General features: G+C 37.6%; 1 protein-coding gene across 2 annotated transcripts in view; it reads left to right on the top strand.

Moving 5' to 3' along the window:
• The window catches only part of LOC131662821 (histone-arginine methyltransferase CARMER), a 446,976-nt gene that overhangs the window by 257,495 nt on the left and 163,279 nt on the right, over positions 1-26,202 (top strand). For both annotated transcript variants that reach the window (XM_058932892.1, XM_058932812.1), the window contains exon 5: positions 7,485-7,707. In XM_058932892.1, the coding sequence (XP_058788875.1) occupies positions 7,485-7,707 (223 nt within the window). The remainder of the gene's footprint in view (positions 1-7,484; positions 7,708-26,202) is intronic.

Below are 26,202 nucleotides of genomic sequence, written 5' to 3'. Positions count from 1 at the left end.
GAACTAATGTGGTGGATGAAAATGTAAAAAAAAAATTTTAACTTTCATGAAAACTTGTTTACAAATGTGTGATCTTTGTAGCTTGTACATGTGAACTAAAGAGCCTTAAACCCTAAACCCCTAAACAACAAATAGGCTAGATGCCTGTGCTTTTTAACCAAACCACCTCAAATTCCTAAATTTGTAAACAAGGAAATTCTTTGTGTGAAGCAGTTTTATAATTTCCGTAGAATTTATTATCAGAATGTTATTGAAATTCCTTTATTGTAAATTTAACATATAATGTATTTTTGTTTACAATATTAGAGTATAATAATACTAATCTACAATCTTTTATCTTTTGCCATAGTGCATTTTTTGTATTGAGCATAAAATATATTATTTTACGAAGTTTTTACAATAATGGTAGTCTTCATAAAAGTGTTTAAAGTACAATGCTTTTTTGCACCAATCACATCGTACAATTGCAATGTTTGTACACCCGTCTGTTTCACAGTGTGTTGCACAAGACTTTCCAAAACTGAAATCTATAGAATTATCAAATTTATCTGGTTTTTCATTGACGTAACCGCTTTTATATCAGGAATATTTAAACAAATCTGTACAGTGCCGCTCACGCACTTTTACCCCCCCACGGGCAAAATCAGACTAACTTCAAAGTTTTATATCTCTGGTAGAAATTAACGTACAGAGACGCGCGTGGGTGCGTTTGAAAGGTCTTTCGGAGAGCTTTCAAATGATATGACTCACGGTTGCCATCGATTGTTTTTTTAAATTTTGCAACAATTATGCAAAATTGAAATTTCTGAAATTTTTTTATTATTTTTGACAATTAGCCAATTTTGGAAAAAAAATCGTACGAAAATTTGAAGTACACCATTTTTTAGCTATTACCAAGCCCTATCTGAATCACTCATCAAAAATTTATTTTCGTCAAATATGACGCGCGCACGGGCATTTTTTCCTGGAAGTGACAGTTTTTTTCAACATTTTTTATCTCCGTCAAATTGTAACAATCGAAAAAAATTTATAGGAGAAAAAATGTTTGTTTTTTCACGTAGAATACTGCAGTAATTTTTTTTTTGGTTTTTCGAAAAATTTTTTTTTTCGGTTTTTTTCAATTTTTTTTTCTCACAGTCGGTACGCTAAAAAGATGAGAAAACCACAAAAAAAAATTTTTTTCCACCCATTCAATAATACTACATAACAAGTATCGTAAATTACATAAAAAAAAAATCTTTTTTTTTTCGACCTTGAAAAATAATTTAAACCGAAAAAAAAAATTTTTCGAAAAACCAAAAATAAAATTATTGCAGTATTCTACGTGAAACAACAAACATTTTTTCTCCTATAAATTTTTTTCGATTGTTACAATTTGACGGAGATAAAAAATGTTGAAAAAAACTGTCACTTCCAGGAAAAAATGCCCGTGCGCGCGTCATATTTGACGAAAATAAATTTTTGATGAGTGATTCAGATAGGGCTTGGTAATAGCTAAAAAATGGTGTACTTCAAATTTTCGTACGATTTTTTTTCCAAAATTGGCTAATTCTCAAAAATAATAAAAAAATTTCAGAATTTTCAATTTTGCATAATTGTTGCAAAATTTAAAAAAACAATCGATGGCAACCGTGAGTCATATCATTTGAAAGCTCTCCGAAAGACCTTTCAAACGCACCCACGCGCGTCTCTGTACGTTAATTTCTACCAGAGATATAAAACTTTGAAGTTAGACTGATTTTGCCCGTGGGGGGGGTAAAAGTGCGTGAGCGGCACTGTATATCTCGGTGATGACATTTAGTTGTGAACTAATGATTGAAGTTTAATTATATTATTTCTCACATGTAAATTCATATCGTGATCCATTAACATTACATTTTCAGAAACTGTTCGGACAAAGTTTTTCTAAATACGGAATCCATAGACATCAAGTGGTTGTATTTTTCCTGTGGTTCCAGTTGGAATTTTTTTTATGTTAATAATTTTATTTTGTGGCATCGTTTCTTCTATAACTTTCTGACAATGATCACTCCAAGAATCAAGTAATAATATTAAGTGATGGCCTACATGGGGATAAAATATTTTTTCCGACCAGATTTTGAAGTGATCTACAATTAACCCATTAAAGCCCACGCTAAGACTGGTTGAGATAGCGACAAACAAACTGTGCTATCTTTTGCATAAGTGAAAAATAAAATATACGTATTTTTTTTTATGTTATTTTCAATTGTTTATAACAAATTATTTAAACAAATTACAAAAAAATTCATAATTATCAAAATCTAAATGCGGGAATCGATTCTGGAGGTGAAATCAAGACGAAAACCTATATAACACTTTTTTGTCAGAATTCAATTTGTTAGTGTAACGTAGGAATAAACAATTGCATGTTGGGGAGAAAAAGTGACCATGTCAAGTCCCAAGCAAAATCTATCTGGAATAGCAAAAAATAAACTGTGCTATCCTTTGCATAAGTGAAAAATAAAATATATATATTTTTTCTTATGTCATTTGCAATTGTTTATAACAAATTATTTAAACAAATTACAAAAAAATTCATAATTTTCAAAATCTAAATGCGGAAATCGATTCGGGGGATAAAATTGAGATGAAAACCTATATAACACTTTTTTGTCAGAGTTCAATTTGATATCTTTATGTAGAAATAAACTATTGACAAATAAGTGTTTTCATTCTCACACATGGTATCTGGAATCATATCAGTATTTTTTACTGATAAATTTTGAGATCTTATACTGTAATTGGATAAGTTTATTTCATTTCGTAAATCCTTCCGTGTTAGAGATCACGTTTGAGTGGCGGGCTAACGGTTGAAAACATTTATACATTGGATCTATTCTTTGAAATAATAATTTCGGAAAACTTTTAGTTTTTATTTTGTTCTAAATTGGTAACGTTACTGATAATGCCGAGACGGAGAATTAGCGATCTACCAAATTTAGTTGAAGATTCTGATAGTGATGAAGGTCAACATATTGATATAGCATTCATTCCTAATGAATATGAAAGTTCAGATGGAGATTCGGACGGTGATCCAAATGAAGATACATTATCAAATGAATTACCATCAGGTTCTTACGAACATGTTAAAAGTACATACACAAGTACTCAGAAATTGTTGGAACCGAATCATAAGTACAGTTGGAAAAATGATGCTTTGAATGATATTTCTCCGCATGTCGAGAGCAACTTCAATATTTCACCTATTTCATCATTGCAATCCAAAAATGCTTTTGAGTTGTTTGAGGTTTTCTTTTCGAAATCAATGAAAAACCATGTCATTGAAGCCACTTCTCAAAATCATTTTGATTTATGTATGGATGATCTAGAAAAATTTATTACAATCATAATGATTACTATCTTCAATTCTAGAAAAAGTATTCGTGATTACTGGTCAAAAAAGCGAATACTTCAGTGTCCAGTAATTGCGGAACTTATGTCTAGAAATAATTTCGTTGCCATAAAAAAGAACATACGATTCTATAAACTTCAAGAAACTGATCAAAATGATAAAGTCTGGAAGGTTAGAACTCTGTATGATATGTTTCGTGAGAATTGTATGCAATTTGGTTTCTTTGACTATAATTTATCAATAGATGAGATAATGGTAAAATACTTTGGTAGGTTTGGTATCAAGCAATGTATAAGGAATAAACCCATTAGATTTGGAATAAAAGAATGGGCAGTCTGTTCTTCTGATGGGTATATATATGATCTTGATATTTACACTGGTAAATCAGGAATCGATGAACGAAATGCTTTAGTTGCCGTTGGTTTAGGGTCTAGAGTGGTGATAAAGTTACTTTCGAATTTATTAGAAAAATCACAGAGAGAAGAACTGAAAAAGTATCATATTTATTTTGACAACTTTTTCACAAACCCAGATCTTATGATTCATTTGAAAAAAAATGGTTTATCGGCGACAGGAACTGTTCGGCATAATCGTGTGAAAGTGAAAGTCGAAATGCCAAAAAAAGCTAAAAGAGGATACACTATTTCAATGCATGAAGTGAATTCAAAATTGAATTATATTACAGTTATGGACTCAAAGCCAGTATCGATTCTCTCTTCGAAATATGGAAATGAACCAAAAGTTGAAATGCAGAGATGGCAGGAATCATCGAAAAAATCTATTCTTTTTCCTCATTGTTTCTCTATGTATAATGAACACATGGGTGGCGTCGATCTACATGATCAACACTGTAATGCTTTGATGCCTACAATTCGAAGTAAGAAATGGACATGGTGCCTTGTATTACGGCTCATCCAAGCATCCTTAGCAAACGCTACAGTGATTTACAATAAGTTACATCCAGACGAAAGAAAAGGTTCCAAAGATATTGTTCAAGAAGTTTGTGAATATTATATTGACAAGTTATCTTCCAAACGTCCCCCCAAACGACAGAAACAGAGTGAAACTTCATCCCAAGAACACGTGATGAAACATGGGAGTCTTAGGAAATGTGGAATTTCAACATGTCGGACAAGAACGGAATGGTATTGTGAGAAATGTTCTATGCCTGTTTGCAAAAGTCATAAAGAAGGACATGGCAATGAACAATAATTCAATCCCACCGATTATATTTACAATAATTCATGCCAATATTGATGGATAAATACAATAATTAGCTTCATTTTATACGATTTTTTGAAACACTCTCAGGAGGCCGAATGTTTCTTCCTTCATTACAATAACTAATTGGCCTCTGACAGAAAAGTGTTATATAGGTTTTCGTCTAAACTTTACCCCCAGAATCGATTTCCGCATTCAGATTTTGAAAATTATAAATTTTTTTATAATTTGTTTAAATAGTTTGTTATAAACAATTGCAAATGACATAAGAAAAAATATATATATTTTATTTTTTACTTATGCAAAGGATAGCACAGTTTATTTTTTGCTATTCCAGATAGATTTTGCTTGGGACTTGACATGGTCACTTTTTCTCCCCAACATGCAATTGTTTATTCCTACGTTACACTAACAAATTGAATTCTGACAAAAAAGTGTTATATAGGTTTTCGTCTTGATTTCACCTCCAGAATCGATTCCCGCATTTAGATTTTGATAATTATGAATTTTTTTGTAATTTGTTTAAATAATTTGTTATAAACAATTGAAAATAACATAAAAAAAAATACGTATATTTTATTTTTCACTCATGCAAAAGATAGCACAGTTTGTTTGTCGCTATCTCAACCAGTCTTAGCGTGGGCTTTAATGGGTTAAACGACTTACTAATTAACTGATCAACGATATTACAATGTAAAAATTGTTATTAGTTCCCTTACTTGTTGTTAATTTTCCAGATTTGGATGCTTGCACGTACACGTTTACTGGTCTAAATATGTTTTGTTCTACAATAGGGCCAAACTTGCCATTTGGTTCTTTTAAAACTAGAAATAGCGGTGACAACAGCTGTCCAGTAGCTGATATTAGTGGCTGTATAGTATAACTATTCGTTGTTGCTGAAATTGTCTGTACCAGACATTGCACTTGCTTTTCTCCTTCTACTGCTAATGATCTTCCAGAATGCATTTCTAACTGAAATTCGCTCTGATCTGAATTATACAAATTTTTAAGTCCAATCCTTGGTATACACGATTTATCGTCATCGGTAAATGCTTCAGCTTTAGCCGTAAGTTCTGCAGTACTTTCTAGCGTTTTCCTTGTTATGAACTTATTTTTTTCCTAGAAACTATTCTGTGTGTTTGCTTAAATTTAAGTAACCAATGTTTAGAAGCTTTGAATCTAATATCATCAAAACCAATTTCTTTTTTAGCTTGTAAGGCCCATCGAATTATATCTTCATCTTGGATAATTGAACCACTGTCGAGAGCTGCTTTAAAATTATCCAGGGTATACTGATAAATTTGTGCTACTTTTTCTCTATACGTGCCACCTTTATTAATTGAATGAGCCCAACAACGTAGCTGACTAATAAATGATACTTTGTTGAATCTGTTTTACACTGTTTTGAGACTTAAATTTTACTTCGTTTGGCTACTTCTCCAAAAATCTACAGCTCTTTTTTTGTATTCAAAATCTAGTTCTTCATTATCTGCTGTACATTGATTTGTTGGTGCTATATCCGGATCAGGAATATGATGTTGCACTTCATCTTCAATTATTTCCGTATTATGGTCTTTATACGCTTCTTGAAAATCCAAAGAGTCATCAGTAATCATTTCTACATCATTGAAATCATGTGTGCATCTATTAAAATTTCTTTTATTTTTTTGGCCAACTCCGTTTAATGATAATTTGTGACACTATCTGGTATGTTTAACGCTTGAAAGTATGCTAATAATAAGTTTAGAACGTTTAACGGATTACTTTTCATTTTTCAATCTAAAATAAAAACAAGTGGTAAAATTTATATAAGCTGTGTTTTTGCATGTAAGGCACGACTGCTACATTTCTATCAGAATAAAACGAGTGAATGTAAATTGAATCAAATCATTAATTTATGCATTGGAGAAAAATTCTCTTTCCACTTTGTGATGTTCGGGAAACTCTATTTTTGGTTCACTTTATAGGAGCCGAAAATGGTAATTTTTATTCACATGTTATAAAAAACTCTTTGAGTTTGTAAAAACAATTTATTACATACATGTACCATGGTTACATACACGTTGAAAATATCTTTTTGCCTTGCCTCCACCGAAAGTATGCTGTTATATGCATGTAAATCGGGCGGAAAATAAACTTACGGCGAAAAATTGCAGAAAAGAAAAAAATTTCCGTCGTAGGGCTTACATTCTATCCTAGGGCTCTCTTTTCCGCTGTAGAATGGACTCATACCCTAATTTTCGTAATCTTTGAGCCTTGTAACACGTAATACTATAACCCTTGACTCTTAAAATCCCCATTCCTTAACCCCCGAACCCTGTAAACGGCGACCATATAACCCACTTACCATAATTTTCTTACGTTTCGATTTTTGTAACATGTGACTATATAACTTTTGGAACGTTAACGCCAAATTCTATAACCCTCGAGCTCTAAAACCTGCTATACTATATTTCTGATCTTTAAACCTCAAATTCCGTAACTCTCGAGTTCTGCAATTTATGATTCTATAATTCAGGCCTTTCAAGCCCGAATTTCTTATTTCCCGAGCACTGTAATGTGCACTCATTTAAATCCGAACTTAGAGACTCTAATTTTTTTAACCTCGATCTCTGTAACCTGCAAGGTTTAATAAGCCTCTATTTTGTTTCCATCATAATCTCCTTTCATTTCTTCATCTTATTGAATTTTTTCTGTATTTTCTGTATTAATATCATTATCTATATAATCGATGGCTTGTTGGTTTATGAAATTCAATTGTAGAATCAGTTATAAATAACTTTGTAACTATTACTTTTGTAACAATAATGAATTTTCACTGCACATTTGAATTTACATTATATCTTATTTTACGATGCTAGTTCAGGTATTTGAATTATTTTGTTTTCAGAAATAAAAGTGGATTTCCATATTCTTGAGAGTGGAACTTGTCATGGTCTTGCTTTCTGGTTTGATGTAGCATTTATTGGATCTACGCAAGAAGTTTGGCTTAGTACTGCACCAACAGAACCTTTAACCCATTGGTATCAAGTACGCTGTTTACTTGAGAATCCTTTATTTTGTAAGAGTGGTCAGCTTTTGTCCGGAAAAGTAAATTTGGTAGCAAATAAACGGTATGTAAAATCATTTTAAATCTATAACAATTTTAAGATCACTAATTTAATAATCTAGAAATATATAAATAACTGTTAATTATATTATCCAGAAAAATTGGATAAATATTGAATGAAAAAAAATACGTTAATAAAAATTATTTTAAAATCTGTAACGGGGGTGAATACCGTTTAATTAATTTATCCGCGTAATCGTATCGAAAAGCGCACATATTTACCTATGTTAAATACGAAAATCAGAGAGCAGGATGGAACGGGTGTCAGTCAACCAACTATCTACAAATACGAAAAGAACACTTCAAAAGTATTGTTATATCACATACGTGAACTTTTATTACCTCTTAATGTTACATTGAATTCGGCCCGCGTGTTTAGGTTTACATGCCGCGCGCACGACAACAACATGCAGTGTCGGATCGCTCGCCGCTCTTTGTTTGCCGAGATGTTACATGCACGCTTTTTGTCGAATCGAGGAATTAGTCGTATAGCAATTATATCGCGACCGCGAAATTAAGCTGGCCAGCTTACCTTTTATTGCAGTCGTACGAAGAACGAAAGAAACGATTCGCACTCTCATTGCGGGAAAGTCTGTCTTCTCACACGTGCACTCTCACACACGCTTTTCAGGCAGGCGGAGGCACCGCTGTCGCAGCTCCGACTCGGCTCGTATCGGCACTCCGGAAAAACTCGGGAAACGTCAAGAGTCTCGGTAGCGCAGCTCTGCGATCGGGTTCTAATTCTCGACTTTTGGCTCGTGTATCGGTAGCAGATTCTGCACGATCGGCCAAACGTGTCGCTAGCTGATCCTTAACTGGTTCGTTTTCAATCGCCCGCGTTCCGCCTCGTCGCGTGCCGAATTCCCTCATTACATTTTTCGTCTACCGATAAGTGTTGCCCCCACAGGCACTAGGTTAGGCTATTAGCGCTAATTCGACGTTTACCGTCACAGCCCCCTTCCAGTCTGGACCTACGGGGTCCTCGACGATAACAATATTAGCGCTGTCCCTTCTGAGGTGGATAGGAGAAAGGATAATAAATGGTCATAGTCCATGTGATATTTCGAGCAATTTTTATTTGGAGATGGTGTGTGTGCGGCCCTGCCCACGGGGGCAGGGATCGTTCACCTGGCTGGTCTTATCTGTTCTTACCGGCCTTCTTCGTCTAATGGGGGACGCCCGTGTGCCTCCCATCTCAGCCTCTCCTGGACCAGGTCGACGTGTTGCCGCACACGGGGACAGCGGTCTGTGCGGGTCACCTCGGGGTAATGGCACACGTTGCACCCTTCCCACTGAGCGAGGGAGAGGGTGCCCCGTGGGAGACCTCGTTCTCTGGGGGTCAGTGGCAACCCGTCCCGCCGCACATTGGAGCTATAGAGGCGGGTTGGTTCAAAACCACCTAGATGAAACAATATTTAATGGGATTAAAAATTTCTTGAACGAGATTATTGGTAATTCAATTCGTCAGAAATCTACGAAGCGTTATTTTTGTAAATCATAAACCTTAAGACCTGAAACCATGAATTCTAAACCCTAAATCCATAACGCCTTAGGTATATAGTCGAACATATATATGTCCACTTCATATCCGTTCCTAAGCATGGTTCCAGAACATGTTTTAGGCAAAATAAATTTAGAATAATCAGAGTTATCTGTCTGTGCAAATATACTTGACTTTCGAATAATTTTCAAGGTCATTTGAAGGTCAGAGTTTTTTAATAGAAAACCTCTATTTTGACATCGAATTCGAAAAGAGCGAGATATTTTAAGTCTGAAATTGTACTTTAAAATTTCATTTTTCACAAGTGCTCAGAAGCTGTTGCTTTAAATGAGCTAATCTTACTTTTAGCGCTACCGAGAAACAACGACGTGGACGTAGTAAGGACTGTTTCCTTTGGGGCGCTTGATTAAAGTGAGTCCCTTTGCCTCTCACTGTTTGGGGTGCTTGATTAAAACCAAAAAGGTTCTTCTTGTAATCATAATTTACCATTGTTCCAATATTAACATATTTTTTGCAGCCTTATCTATTTCAAGTTTAGTGTTTTTCCTTTTGTATCTCAAACTAGAGTGTATGGATCAGATGAAATAAGTAATTTATGAATCAAATCGGTATTAGTAGCGATTCTACTACACTTTCTTGTATTGAACTTTCGGTAATGCTTCACGTCCTTGTTTCGAGATTCCTGAGATTCTTCAGATAATAAACCTATTGAAATTAGTGCAAAATGGTCAATGATTTTATCTCCATGATAAGGTATCTTATGCACAGATGCTGGCATGTAGTACTGTAACGGTCCTGTCTGATTTGTCTCCTATTTTCCTCTGCAAAACGGCAATCCGTCACACACGAGACAATTAGAGGAAATCGGTAATTGAGCGTAGGCGCTTTTCACACGTATATGCAAATGTGTTAGGGCAACTCTGCGAAAACATTACCATATAAGGAGCGTGACGTCACGACCGTGGGAAAATTTATTGTTTACAACAGAAAATCGTTAATTATAAAGTTTTTTAAACGAACAAAAGTATTTCTTAGTTAAATTTGATGTGCTGATTCTGAATTTCATGTTGATATAACTCTCAAATCGATATTTGTTAGTCAAATCTAATCTACAAGTTAACATTGTTAGTTATTTTGCAATAAACAATGTTATTGTTATTTCGAGCATACGATTACAATCTCGACGTATTAAAACAGAAAAGCAAGAATTTGACACTTTGATAACTAATTACTCATTAAGTTATCAATAAATAAACAATTTATAATTTTTTTAAACAATTAAAATAACACGGTTAGATAGCAAATCGATCATAAGTATCTGTAAAATTGATGATTATGATTGTTACTAATTTGCTGATTTTTAAACCGCTAAAAAAGAAATTTGCAAATCTGTTTTTCAATTATTATTCAAAATTAGAGAGCAACATCTTTTATATGGATAACAATCTTTTAACCACAAGCGATTTTTCCATGTAAAAATTTTCCATAATTTTATTGTAAAAATGGCGTAATTTGATTATTAAATTGTATAACTTATAACTTTGAGAGGCGATTTTTCCTCGAGATGCAATTTATATTAAAAAATTCATCTTCTCTAGCTTAATTTTTTAAATCGCATAATTGCAATTTCGATCGAGCCATTTTGCAATAAAACATGTACAAAATTTGCGTCAAAGACAAAAATAGCGTTGTAGGGGCTACCAAGCGTAGAAAGGAGCCCATTTCACATGTATAAATTCGCTCGTCGCTGCGGCAAAAGGACTCACTTTCCTACCTTGCTTAGCAGCGCGAGCACTGTGTAGAAATAAAGCCTCAGCTATTTCTTGAGACGAATTTCTTTTCAGTGGTTAGCCTGTTGAACTCCTTTCCTACTGATCTCTAAGAGCTCAACTCATGAGACTATTTCTCTCATGAGAAAAAAGCAGCCTTAGAGATCTTCCCTCCTGAAACATATCTATTGTTGAGAAGTCAAATTGAGTAGTAATCGCGGCGCTGTCGGGCCTCTCCCCGATAGATGCGATTGCTATCAATTGCACTCATCAAAGCAGCTCATCGAGTTGGCAAGCCTCGTGGTTTGCCACTCGAAAGATTTTCTTTTGATTATTTAGATTGCGCGCGTGTCAACTTCTTGCTTTTCTCGGAGACGTTATTGCGAATTTATTGTAAAGAGTCCGAACTAGTATTTTAATAACGCGAGATACACTCAAACGTTACAGTACCAATTATATAAATTTATATATAATTGTAAAGTTTCTTTTGCATAAAACTTGAATTTCATGGTGTAAAAATTGACACTTGGTCATTCGAATATTATTTGTTTGTAGAATTGGTTTTCCTGGTATATTTTTTGGTTTACTTGTTTCTATTTGCATACTATTGTTGTCTGCAATGTCGTCTATTTGTTTAAATACTGTTTCTATGAGTTTATATCTTACTTTATCTGTATTTGATTCTTTGTGATCTCCTTTGTTTTCTTCTTTTATGAAATGTATATGTTTTTTACCAATTAATTGTTTGTATGTGCAGTATTCACATTTATTAATAAAATTTATGTTGATTCGATTTTGATGAAGTGTACAAGTGCCTTGTGAACACAAATATGTCCTTACATCCAGGAGAAACTTATCCTTATCCACATCAACATGGACTTCCAATGCTGAATTTAGACTATTATCAAAGTTCCCTTGTTGCTTTAGTTTGTAATAGATTTGTTGTAAACTGTTGCAGTATATTTTGTGGTTCATTGTATTCCTGTATCTAGAATGGATGTCCTTTGATCCATTTTTTTATTTTATCCTTTATTGTTTTTATATTGCTATTTAAAGTTTTGAGGTGAGAAGGTAGTTGATTGAAGGTGGCTAAAGCTCTTGTATAGCTATCTTTAATGCTGATTGTTAATTTTCTTTTAAGGGGCTGTATAGTTTTTTTCCTTGTTACGGAATTTTTCTTCAGGAACATATCTTGCAGGTTGACATAGTGATACACTAGTGATTCCATGGTGAATGTTTGATCTATGTTTAGTGGATTTTTTTCATTTATAAACTTGTTTTTATTTATTATTTGTAATAGTCGTGTTTGTAGAGTTTGTATATATTTGAGTCTTCCAATGTATGCTCCACCCCATGCTATAATACCGTAGGTTGTTACGCTATGGAAAAGTGCATAGTAAATCATACGTAGATTATCTGTGCTGATTATCCTAGATAATTTGTGGAAAATATAAGTTAGATATTTTAGTCTATTGTATAGCATGTTTGTATGCAGGTCCCATCTCATATGGCTATCGAAATGCATTCCAAGGTACTTAGTGTTATCAACTTTTCGAATGGATGCACCCTTTATATTTATATGTAGATATGTTGAGTTGCTATTGCAGTTATTTCCAAAAGCCATATATACTGTTTTGTCAATGTTTAGTGACAGTTTATTCAAAGCTAGCCAAATGGATATTTTGTTTAAATAGAAGTTCATATTTCTTTCGACTTCATGCCATGTTTCGCCATTCACAATAATTACCGTGTCATCAGCAAAAGCCGACACACTATCATTTGGTAGCAATTGTAACATATCATTTATATAGATTATGAAAAATAAAGGTCCCAATATTGTACCTTGTGGTACGCCAATGTTGACTTGTTGATATTGACTATATTCACTATTGATTTTAACTCTTTGTTTCCTATTACTTAGATAGCTTTTGATAAGTTCATACGCACTTCCTCTAATTCCATATCTGTAGAGTTTTTTGAGTAGAATTTTGTGGTCCACAGTGTCAAAAGCTTTCGCTAGATCCAAGAAAGTTGCTGCTATTGGTCTACTTTTGTCTAGTTGATTGTATATTGAGTTAGTTAGGTAGTATAGGGCATTTTTGGTGCTAAGACCTTTTCTAAAACCAAATTGTTTATTAGAAAATAAATTATATTTGTTGAAAAAACTTGTAATCCTAATTTGTATTAATTTTTCAAAAATTTTGGCAATATTTGATATTAAAGATATAGGTCTATAATTTGTTGGTAGATACTTCTCTTTAGTTTTATGGATAGGAATAATTTCAGCACTTTTTAATTCGTCAGGCCATATTTCTTTTTGTACGCATAGATTAAAGATATAGGTCAACGGATCACTTATGTGATTTATTATCATCTTTGGTACCTGAGTGTTGATGCCGTCAGATACTCCATTTTTGTTGCCCATTTTTCTTATTGTTTGTTGAACTTCTATTCTATTTTATAACGAGCGGCCAAACCCTCGTTATGTCTCTCTCTCCCTATACATAATTATAATTATTCTTATATATATAACTATCTTGTAATTATCCCACATGTATGGCAGCCAAAGGTAAGTCAGAGAGAGCGCTAATAGAGGGCGAGCTAGAGAGAGAGAATTCGGGAGGCCGGCGCGACGCGCTAGAGAGAGAAGAGTTCGGAGAGGCGCGCGATAAGGACTCGTTCTTGTACCGGCGACGACGAAGCACGTGCACGTGTGACGAGCGGCTATACTTGTGCTTGCGACCTTTTGTTACTCGACTTTTCGCGACTAACTCTTGTGACTGACATTTTCCTGACATTCGGTTGCCTGCGAATACGCGAGTGTCCACTCGGTGTGAGATATCGGTGCCGAGATTGCCCCTAGTGCCTTTGGCGGGCTAGTTCCTGCGACCGCGCGTGCGAGCCCTTAAGGCCGCCCGCTTCTTGACTGCACCCGAGCTGTACACTGCGCGTCATCGCGAGCCACGTGCGAGGCTGAGGATATCGCCTGCAGGGCTAACGCCGAGACGTTATTGTAAGTACCTTCTCGAATACCTGTTTCTCTCGCTAGCTTTTCGCCGCTCTCTCTCCCGCTTACGCTGCATATTAATTTTGTATTACTCTCCGTAGTAAACTTGACGTTATTTGTATATCTGTTTTCTTCTTTTGCGCTTTCTTTTACCTATCGTAATCAATCCCGTCCCGTCCGGCTTTCGCACCCAAATTTCGTGATTATTCCAAGGCGCCCATAGGACTACACGACGCTCTCCGCGGGCCAAGGCAACAGACGCTGCACCACGACGTTCCTGTTGCCGCTGGGCTAGGCTTTGCGCAGCCTATTACGAGGCCCACACCGAGCTGTTTATTCCCCTCGTAATTTATATAACGAGTGACCCGCGCTGGGTCAAAACCCCGTTATAATTTGTTAAATGTAGAAAAATTCTTTTGTTGTTCATAGGTGGTAGAGTAATGTTACTATTTATTGGTTGTCTAATATTAGCACATATCTGTTTGCCTACTGCACTGAAAAGTGTATTCATTTGTTCTGCAATGTCGTTTGAGTTTGTAATTTTATTATTACCTATTAATAGATGATTTATGTTATAGTTTTTTTTGGTTTTCTTCCCAATTTTGTTGTTGATTATTTTTCCATAATTTTCGTGGATTGTGTTGATTTGTTTTGATTTGATTTTTTTCATATTTTTCTTTAGCTAGATCTATGATCTTTTTTAAGGTTTCTACATAGTTTTTATATTTTTCTCTTTTTGTTGCATTATTGGGATCTTTTTTCCAATTATTATAAAGTTTTTCTTTGTGTGCACATGATATCATTATTGCTTTAGTTATCCAATTACTCCTTGGGTTCATTTTATTCTTATTTTGTTTATTGTTATTAGATGATGCCGTAATACATGTTTGTATTTTTTCTATTAGTTTGTTCGTAGCTAGATTAGGGTCTTTTATAATTTGTATGTCAGTCCAAACAGTTCTTTTGGCTTTATTTTTTAGTTTAAAATAGTTTATTATTTTGAAATTGGTTTTTTGTGTACATTTATAATTATTCCTTAGACTCATCATTATTGGGTAGTGATCATTGAAGGGTACGTTGAGGACGTAAGTTTTATATTTGACTTTTTCTAGCTTAACAAAGAAATTATCTATACATGTACCTTTGTTAATATCAACATTGGATGGTCTTGTTATGGTATGTAGTCCAGGGCAATATCCATTTTCTAGCAGTACTTGTAAAAAATCTTGATCTAGTATTTCTTCACTCAATATATCAGAATTAAAGTCTCCCATTAAAATATTGTTTTTATATTTTTTGTTTATTTTCAATAATTCTTTGAGATTCAATAGAAATTCAGATTTAGATAAATCATGGGATCTGTAAATTGTAGACAGCACGAAATTTTTGTTGTTTTCTAGTGTAATATTAGAGTTAATTATTTTTAATTTATCTATTTCAAGAATTTCTGTAATTTCGGTGATTACTTCTTTCATATACAAAACAACTCCATCTGATTTGTTTATTTTACTTTCATTGTAATATATTTTATAGTCTGGAATATTGAACATTTCATGATTTTCTAAATTCCATGTTTCAGTGCATACTATTGTACATGGTTTTTTTTTCGAGGTTCTTCAGAAATACTAGCAATTTATTGTAATTTTTTTTTAGGCTTCTGATGTTTATACATAGAATGATATTATTTTCATTACATATATATTTGTTTAGTTCATCAATATTATCTGTTTTATGTTCATTTTCAAATATAATATCATATAAGCTGTTATTCATAATGTAATATTGCAGAAAACTATTTAGTATTCCTGGTTTTATTACCTATTGGACTTGGAGTAGATAATGATGATAACGATAAACTGTTATTTATTCTCGGACGGTTATATATCTTGCGGGTGTTTGTTTCAAAGTTTATTCTACCAAAATATCTTTGATAAGTTGGTTGAATTGGATAATCTGTCATTTCAATATACCTTAAAACTTCACACAATTCGCTGTCGATTGCACTATGGTTTACGTTGTAGTTTTTACTATATGTTTCATTGTGGAAAATACAGTTTGGACATTGGAGTATGCTGCTACTACACATTTTTGCTTGGTGCTTGCCTGCACATTTATAACACGTTGGCTCTTTTTTTGCTTTTTACACTTTCTGCCGCCGTGGCCAAAATCTGAGCAGTTGTAACACGGATATGTGTTGATGACGTCAAAGACTCTGCAGTTTTGACAACCAATAAATAATTTGTTACTATTATTTTTTATATGTTTATATAGAATAGATGGAACTTCTACTATTGCAGTTACTGTTTTATTTTTTTCATTTGTAAATACATGATTTACTTTACATTTTTCTTCGTATTGACTAAAATTTCTTGCATTAATATCAGTTTCTATATCTTTTACATTTGTTGTGAAAGCTTTAGAAAATCCTACTACTTTAACTATCGGTTTACGTATTTCTTCTTTTAGAACAGTAAGTGCCGGTAGTTTTTTTGTAAAGTTTTTTCTAATACTGTGACATTTTCTTCGGTCATGCAGTTGATAATTATTGTGTCAGTATTTTTAACTTGTACACTTTTTGTTTGTATGTTTTTGTCTTTAATTAAGTAATGTGCTACTTGATTTTCTAAGTTTATGTTATCATTACTCTTTTTCTTTATTATTAATCTTGGTATTCTTTTGGGTTTAGCTTTTGGTAGTGCAATTGTTTCAGCATATGTTTTTCTCATAATGTTAGTATTTACATTTTTATTTTGTTTTTCTTTAATTAGTAGTTCATTGAGCAATTCATTTTTTTCTTTTGTTTCTTTGTACATTTCTTTCAATAGGTTATTTTCGGCTTTTAATTGTTGTAATTCATCCAAATCACTGATCTGTGTTACATCCATATGATCATCGTTTTCATTTGAAATTTGTTTTTCATGCACAAGCTCATTTAATATTTCCTGTTTTAATTGTTCTCTACTTACAATTTTGAATTGTGTTATGAAAGCACTAGCTTGTTCACTTAAGTCCCCATATGGCAAGTTTGATGTTAGTGCAAAATTTGGATGCTCCTGGCATATTATGAATGAGCTGTTTATTAGTTTGATTGCAATTCCTGTATTGATTTTTGCTACTATTTCACTCGTATGATAGAAATTTCCACATACTAAACACACACCTGCTCCTACTTTTGTATTTGGATGACACTTGAAATGCTTATGTAGCGATGATGCGTCAGGCGGTTGCACCTCCGCACCACCTGACGGGGACATCGCGACTGAAAAATACACTAAAATTTAAAAAAATGGGCTCTTGAATGATTGTGATGAATGAATGTGATGTGAATGATTATAGATAATACAATACAAATATGACTTATAAGTATTACTAATGAATATTACTAATATTAAAGGAAATTATTTAGCAAATTTTAACTTAAACGTTATATGTAGTTTAATTTTTTATACATCTTATTCTTATTGATCACGACTACTGTTATTCTATTTCATTTACAATTTAAGTTACTTGAATTTGACATATTCAATTTTTCTTGTTTTGATTATAAAAATATTATTTTATCTATAGTTTTCCCTTGTAATATAACTGATTTAGGTTTTTAACTCGATCTACTCGCAATACATTATAATAAGTTGCATACTATAGAAAGGAAAATAGACAGCCATACATAGTTGTTTTAGACTTTCACCATAAACATAAAACAGTAACTTTCAAACTTTCACCATTATAAGCTTTCAATGATGTAGAATAAATTGGGATTACAATTTACTGTATAAGTATTTGAAATTACACGATTAAGAAATTTAAATTTATAATTGACACAGAGCTTACATATTGAAATCTGTTATTTAAAAAAAAATGATGAAGTCAGGATAAAAAGACATAATGAAGTGCAATGTGTTAAATGAATTCTACGAGAGAGAGAGGTTTGTGGGTTTCGAGTATTGGGTTTGTGGGTTTGGGGGTTTGAGGTTTGGGGTTTTGGGTTTGAGTTTAGAGTATTGGGTTTGTGGGGTTGGAGTATTGGGTTTGTGAGATTGGGAGTTTGGGGTTTGGGGTTTTGGGTTTGTGGGTTAGGGGTTCGTGGGTTTGGGGGTTTGAGGTTTGTGGGTTTGGGAGTTTGGGATTTGTGGGTTTGGAGTTTTGGGTTTGTGTTTGGAGTATTGGGTTTGTGGATTTGGAGTATTGGGTTTGTGGTTTGGAGTATAGGGTTTGGGGGTTTGAGGTTTGTGGGTTTGGGAGTTTGGGATTTGTGGGTTTGGAGTATTGGGTTTGTGGATTTGGAGTATTGGGTTTGTGGTTTGGAGTATAGGGTTTGTGGTTTTAAGGATTGTGAGTTTGGGAGTTTGGGGTTTTGGGTTTGTGGGTTTGGAGTATTGGGTTTGTGGGTTTGGGGTTTGTGGGTTTGGGGGTTTGGAGTATTGGGTTTGTGAGTTTGGGGTTTGGGCTTCGTAGCTCTCTTCCATATAGTACAAAAAAGATCCTCACCAAAAATTATAAAGTTAGAACAAGATTTCTGGCCTCTAGGTGGTTTTGAACCTATTGACCACAATGTGCGGCGGCCCAGAACAGCTTATATCAGCGAAGGGTAGAACGGGTGGTACCAGACCCTCAGTCAACTCTGTACCCGGAGTTAGCGTACCAACCTCGCACCGATGCAAGCAAGGGTCGTAAGGGCAAGGTGGCAGCCATGTCCAGTGACAAACCGGAGGTCACCGACAGGTTGGACCGTATGGACAATGTGCGCGAGAAGGTGACGCACGAGGTTGTCTACACGCCGACGCCCTCGGGGGCGACACCTAGTCCAAGCCTGGAGGCGGTCGATGGCGAGAAGAAGGCTCCACCCACCGATATATTGAGCCAAGTGCTGCTGTCTCTCAAGGAGATATGAGAAGGTATGAAGAATAACTTCGCCGGCAAAAACCTGACCTCCGAGGACCGAGCTAAGAAGCCGGATACTCCTCGCAGACGAGAGAGGGATTTCTCTAAGCCACTCAAATGCATCGAGTGTAGTTTACTGGGGTACAGCAGGAAGTACTGTCCCCAATGCAGTTAGTGTATGTGTGTTGTTCACACTTTTCCGCTTTGAGAGTGGCGCGGCGTAATCAAACATTACCACCTCTCTCTCTGGGCGCCAATAAGTTGGCATAGCCCACTGTCTTTCACTCCTTCGCTTTCAGACATTGTTGGAGATCCGGAAGTCAAGTTTGCTGCGACATCCCTGACGCACTCAGCGAGTCGGAACCTTTTTGATCTAAGGCGGCGACCTCCTCGAAAGGAGTACCGATCTTTTCACGGTTCGACGCTCAAGAAGAGCGGAACTAAAGGCTTGACCCTCGGTTTGGGCGCGACGGGACTCTAGTTGCCCCAACGTCTACTGCGTCGGAAGCACGCAGCGTACAAATCTTACGAGATTTGCTTGACCTGGTACCACTACCCCGCAGAGGCCAACCCAAATTGGGATGTCAGAAGGGAGACTCAGCCAGGACAGCCAGAGAAAGATTCCTAAGACGATCGACCAACTAAGTTCCCTCTCCTGGGCTCGCGTTCGAAAAACATCCCACCCTGCGTACCTGTATTAAGGGATTTCTCCCGCGACTCACAGGTCCATCGCTTCGACGTACCGAGGTACGTCTTCCCATTGCGTTTCGGTCATCCCCGCTCACGCTGGTGGGTATCCGTCATTCGAAAGGTTGTTGTTACTCCATTTTGACTCAAGGTCAGATCTCGCTTTCTAATGAATGGTATTATGGCTTGGCTGATACTGATGTTTGCTCTTTCAATTTGGTTTTTGACTGTTGTGTCAGGGCGGGGTCCCGTCTAGCCGACAAGGCGACTCCCCAGGCAGTTTTCAGTATTCTTGCCTGTTATGCCACGCATTCGGTTTAAAATTCTGTCGTTGGGTCAAAACGGGGTTCACCGCGTTCAAGTATTCCAACTTCAGAATTTAGTTCTGAAGTTGGTGTTCAAAAATTATCTTTCAAAAATTTCAAGCTTTATAAGCTTGTCTTCGTTCAAGATTTCAAAAATTAGGCTATTGTGGGAGTTTTTGTCCTTTGGTTAGGGACCTTGTAAGAGGCGGCGTCTTTCTACCATAGTTCATGACTATTTTTCTACGCTTTCTCTTTGTTATAGGTGCTCCCTCTCTGGGCTCTATGACTTTTCTAGCAAAGTCTTCAAAGGCTTTGTAGATTTTCCTCCTAGATACTAGGGCCGTTTCCGGGCAAGGCCATGTATGGCCCTCCTTTTCAACAGCCTCTATTAATGGCTTCCTTAGTTCCCTTATATCTTCGCAGTTAAAGAGAATATGACTTTCGCTTTCTATTTCCCCACAGCTACACAGTTGGTCTTCGCATAGTCCTCTTTTGTGGATGTATGACTTAAAAGCGCCGTGTCCAGTCATAAACTGGACTGTGTAGTGGTTGGGGTTTAGCCACCTCTTCTTTAATCTGTCTTTGATTACTGGGAAATAGCAGTATGTTCTCCTGCCATTTGTTGCTGACTGCCATCTCTCCTACCATACCCTTTCGATTTCATCGTTGATGAGTTGTATGGCTTTCGAGAATTTTAGTCTGCCAGATCGAAGTTCTTCCGATTTAATTCGGATGCCGTGCATATTAATCGATTTCCCTTTCTTGACGCAGTACTTTGCAACTCTCGCGTCGAGCTCGAGAGCTATTGGTCGGGAGGCTGCTAGCACATGCGCCGCCTCATGAGAGATCGATTTGTAGGCTTTAAGTGTCTTGCAAAGAACGGATCGCTGCAATCTTTCTAACGCAGATTGTTGTTTGCTGTTGGTTCTTTGCCACCAGCCCGCAGCGGCATATGTAACTTTCGATACTAAGAAGCCATTATAAATCTTTTTCAAAGAATTGAATTTTAGGCCCCAGTTTGCTTTTGCAACTTTACTTAGCTCGAAATAGGTGTTATTACAGTCATGAACCACATTTCTAATATGTTCTTCCAGTTGAAAGTCCTTCGAGATTGTGATTCCTAGGTACTTGACTGTTTTGTGCGTTCTAATGTTGTCTTTCCCAATTTTGACTGTAGGGTTCCTATTCTCGCTTAGTTAGCCTTTTAGCCATATTAGTGCTGTCTTTCCTACTGCTAATTTCATTTTGTCAGACTTGCACCAGTCCATCATTATATTAATAATTTCTTGGGCTTGTCTTTCAAAATCAGTGCGTGTCTTTGCCTTAATGATGGGAAGTACATCGTCTGCGTAGGCTAGTACCTCGTATCCTGCGTCCCTGATTGCCCGGAGTGGTTTGTCAAAGACGACGTTCCAGCCTACCGGTCCAAATACTGAACCCTGAGGGCATCCCTTCGTTACTGTTTTCAGTGTTTCTTCGAAGTGAGCATATATGCCCACTTCTCGATCGCTGAAGTAACTCTGAAGGACTTTGTAGATGTTCCTCGGGCAGTTTCTTTCTTTCAATTGAGAGAGCAGGCTTGGTCACCATAAGGCATCGAATGCTCCTGAGACGTCCAGTGGAATAGCGGCTACGTACTTTGTCGACGGATCAGATTCTGCCTCTTCTACTATTTCATATAGTCTTCTAATGGCATCCTCTGTGGATCTGTTTGCCTTGAAGCCAAATTGATCCTCCGAAGACCAGTCCGAGCAGTTAAGAATGTTGGATATTCTCTGAATCACAAGCCTCTCGAGTGTCTTCCCGGCTATGGGGAGTAGACATACGGGTCTATATGATTTAATCTCGTTCTCGGGTTTTTCAACCCCTTTGAGCAACGTGATTAGCATTCCACTTTTCCATCTTCTGGGGAACACTCCGCATTCCAGGCAGGCGTTGAAAAGTCGTGTCAGTTCCTGGTGTAATGGTTTTGCGTTAATAAGCATTTCTGACTCCATTTTATCTTTGCCTGGTGATTTCCCTGCCTTGTTCGCTTTAAGGGCCATTTCAACTTTCCTTTTTAGGAAAGGCGTTGCGTCGTCGGTTTCTGGAACCTCTCGCATATCTCTGCGAATCGTTGTGTGTACATCGTTTTCGCAGCTTGGGTCGTCATCAGGCATTAGTCCTTCTAGTAGAGCCATGCTTGTTTCCTTCCAGTCTTTTGTGACTGATCCATTACGGTTAACCGTGCACATCGCTTTTGAGATTCTAACCTTTTTGGATGCTCGTTTGTACGGGTATGCCCAAGCATTCTTTTCGCTTTCAATGGTGCAGAAATCCCGCCAGCTGTTATTTTTGGCTCTTTTAATAGCCCTTGCATAGTCAGAATTCATTTGTCTCAATTTTCCAAGTAATCTCTGGAGGGTTTTCCTTTGTTTTCTATTCGGTCCTTCCTTGTCTTTCAGAGCGGCGATTCTTCGATGTCCTTGTATCGCCCGCTTCTTACTTCGTAAGTCAGGATTCCACCAGGGTTGAGAGCGCGTTCTTCTCATTTTTGATGGAATAGAGTCCTTTGCTGCCCTTATCAGAACCTCTTCGAATTTTGAAACATAAGTTTCAATGTCTTCAGCGGTTCTTAAAGGGAGTTTAGCTAGGTTCTCTTTCTCGAATTTACAAAGTCTCCCGAATTTCTCCCAATCAGCTTTTCTCGTGTTAAACCTTGGTTCTAATGTTTCTCCGGTTCGTATGAGTCTGGCTGGTTGTGAGGCAAAATCCAGTTCGATCACTATGGGCCTGTGGTCACTGGTGGTCCACTCTTTCACCGCCCAGCTAGCCAAGAGGTTTGACAGGTTTGACGTGTGTAAGGTTACATCGATATCCGTCTCGCCCCTCGTGCTACGGCACGTTGGAAGTTGGTCCCTTCTATTGGCCACTATTAGCCCGAATTGGTCTATGAATTCTTCAATGACTATTCCATTCTTGTCCTGTGTGTTAGACCAGATCGTTGACTTGGCATTTGCATCCATTCCAACTAAGACTCTTTTGCCTTTCAATTGCTTTAGAGTCTCAGCTAGTTTGTCAAGATAGGTCTTCCTGCTGTGGCTGAACTGGCAGTAGATGCTTACGAGGTAAATTTCGCCAAAGGCTCCGACCATTTGTGCGCAAACACAATGGGAGTCGCACAGATTAGAAATCTTGGTAGCGGTGACTTTGTGCGGATTGTAAAGTATCGCAGCTTGGATCTTTTCACCCTTTTTGGATCCATGGATAGCTGCGATGCTGCCCATACCTGAAATCGCGTTATTCCAGTGATATGGTTCTTGCACCAGTGCCACCTGTATGTCAAGATTTCTGTCTGTCATGATTTCTCCCAGCTCATCGTTGGCTACTTGCCTTTTGTTGAGGTTCAATTGTATGATCCTCAGTTTCGGGCCCAGTTCGGGGTTTTGTTGTGCGTTCAATTTAACCCTTTTAACTGGTGGGCAATCGTCTTTGCTTAGGGTTAGGTATTTGACGAGTTGCAACCAAAGTAGCATTTGAGTGAGCATGTCGGGTTTCCGCCTTTACTGTCATCTTAGCCTGTGTTCGCCATTAACAGCACTGGATCTGATGGACTTTCAGTGCATGGTTTTCGCTTTCAAAAAGAGCTGACAGCCATTAATTTCGCTTTCAATTGCAAAATTGCTTTAGTTATTAGGGCTCAAAACAATTCCTTAGCAGGAAGGATGCTGCCCTTCTGTGGAAACATTTTTCCTAAGGGTTTTGGCATCCGTAGTGCGTTCTAGTCATCGAGAGTTACTCGGCCCAATGGACTGTTCTCTCGCACAATTGGTGTCGGGCCTTACTCCGGGAGCTCGAGGCAAAGAACTTTGGGTGGCTGCTATGACCACGGCCGCGACTCCTTACCCACAGTAGTGGCACCTACCGATTGCTAGTCGATAGGGGGAAATTTGTTATCTACCCGAGTTAAATTCGGATTGCCGGGACCATTGGCCCTCTGCAACTAGCCTCCGGAGCGGTCTCCCGTCCTCTAAGAGGGCGCGCGGTACCACAATCCCAAGAGATTTCCCCTCAAGTGACTCCCGGATTTTGGCTTTTCTGGGCTCGAGTTGAGCTCTTGGGGTGTGATAGACTCCGCGTTGAATGTTTGGGCGTTTGCAGGCCGCACCTCACCACGTATTGTTATGGTCCGTGTTGTTTTGTTTTGTTTGGCCGGTTGGCCTGTAGCCCGGAGGGCGAGCGTTGTGTGTTTTGCCTACTGTTTCTTTACAGAGACAGCGTTTTCAGCCCCACCACGTGAAGTTACACACATCCGCACTTGTGATTGCAAGTCTTCGTTCAAATATACATTGCATTCACTTCGGATCGACTAGCATTAGTTGCTTGTCGAGGGCAATCGGTGACGCATTTTGTACTTCAGCATTTGTATATGCCCGTACACAAAAGAGAGAAGTTTCGACGTCCTCGCCTAAAACAACGAGTTGTTTGTTTGAGGAGTCTCCGTTCTCTGCTAAGGGAGACAACTACCGTCCGCCGCTTTGACAAAAGATTTTTGCACAAAGTGACCTGGCCAGCCTCGCGGCTGACCATATGGTGCATTATGTGCATCATCCATGTTTTTGCTAAGCGGATTATAGTCGAGCTTCCTGAGAGCGTCGTGATTGCAACCGCCTGTCCCCAATGCAATAAGGAAAACGAGGAAAGGAGTGGTTAGGTGGGGTTGACCCCACTCCTTCATCCCCTAACCAAAACCCCGTTAACGATATCTCGCGGCCTTCGTCAACACAGTCCGCACCGTTAGTAGCGAGCGTGTTGAGCGACGAGAGCGAGAACTCTCCTGGTGACGTCAACAAAGAACATGGCGGTAGAGTGAATGCGGAGAGAAAGGGTAATGACGTTAGTAAAGCCCAAGTCCCTAGACCGGCCGAGGTGGTGGCTAATGGATCGCACAAGCCCTCGGAGGCGCGGGTAACGGCAGATAAACCGTCAAAGGGTAACCCTATGGAAACTCCGATCGTCCGAACCAAGATGGTTCGAACGACAAGTGACGTCACTTTACCACGGGAGAGCACAGTGGCTAGCGCTATGGTGTACAAGGAGCAGGGCTGTGGAGCCACCGAATCTGTTTCCCAATATTCCCCGGAACAGGAAACGCGCTAGTGGCTACCGGTGAAAATAGCAGACTTCCAGATACGGGCTCTCTATGATCCGGGAGCTTCCACCACAGCAATGGGTAGTAATGCTCTGCAGATAGCGTCTGTGCTAGCATCAGGTTAGATACCACCCACGCGGGTACGGCAGGGCTACCCGATGGTCGTAAGTTGACGATCGTTGGCCATGCCTGGTTACCATTCACCGTAGGGGAGATGACAATGCCGACGAGGGTAGCTATCCTCCCAACCCTCGTCGAGGAATGTATTCTAGGAGTGAATTTTGTTAGCGATAATACGTTGCTGTTCAAGGAATCACAAGCCAAGATGGAGCTAGAGGTAGCTAGCTCGGAGGCTGGTCCGAGATTAGCTACGATCGGACTAGCCGAGGTGACGGCCTCTCAACAGACGACATTGCAAAGGACCATCGACGAGGCCTTATCGCAAGCTCCTGTGGGCTTGGGATGTGCGGCAGGCATTGAACACGAGATTCAGATCGCTGATACGAAACCAATCAAATAGCGCTACTATCCGGTATCACACAAGGTTGAGCAAGAAATGCATAGACTGGTTAGGGAGATGTTAGACTAAGGGATGATGGAACCAGACCCAAAAAACCCAATACTCCAAACCCAAAAACCCAATACTCCAAACACAAACCCAAAACTCCAAACCCACAAATCCCAAACTCCCAAACCCACAAACCTCAAACCCCCAAACCCACGAACCCCTAACCCACAAACCCAAAACCCCAAACCCCAAACTCCCAATCTCACAAACCCAATACTCCAATCCCACAAACCCAATACTCTAAACTCAAACCCAAAACCCCAAACCTCAAACCCCCAAACCCACAAACCCAATACTCGAAAACCACAAACCTCTCTCTCTCGTAGAATTCATTTAACACATTGCACTTCATTATGTCTTTTTATCCTGACTTCATCATTTTTTTTAAATAACAGATTTCAATATGTAAGCTCTGTGTCAATTATAAATTTAAATTTCTTAATCGTGTAATTTCAAATACTTATACAGTAAATTGTAATCCCAATTTATTCTACATCATTGAAAGCTTATAATGGTGAAAGTTTGAAAGTTACTGTTTTATGTTTATGGTGAAAGTCTAAAACAACTATGTATGGCTGTCTATTTTCCTTTCTATAGTATGCAACTTATTATAATGTATTGCGAGTAGATCGAGTTAAAAACCTAAATCA

This window comes from Phymastichus coffea, unplaced genomic scaffold (genome assembly GCF_024137745.1).
Source record: "Phymastichus coffea isolate CEN01 unplaced genomic scaffold, Cenicafe_Pcof_1.1 PCOF00001, whole genome shotgun sequence".
NCBI lineage: Eukaryota > Metazoa > Arthropoda > Insecta > Hymenoptera > Eulophidae > Phymastichus > Phymastichus coffea.
This window is presented reverse-complemented; position numbering and strand designations above follow the sequence as displayed.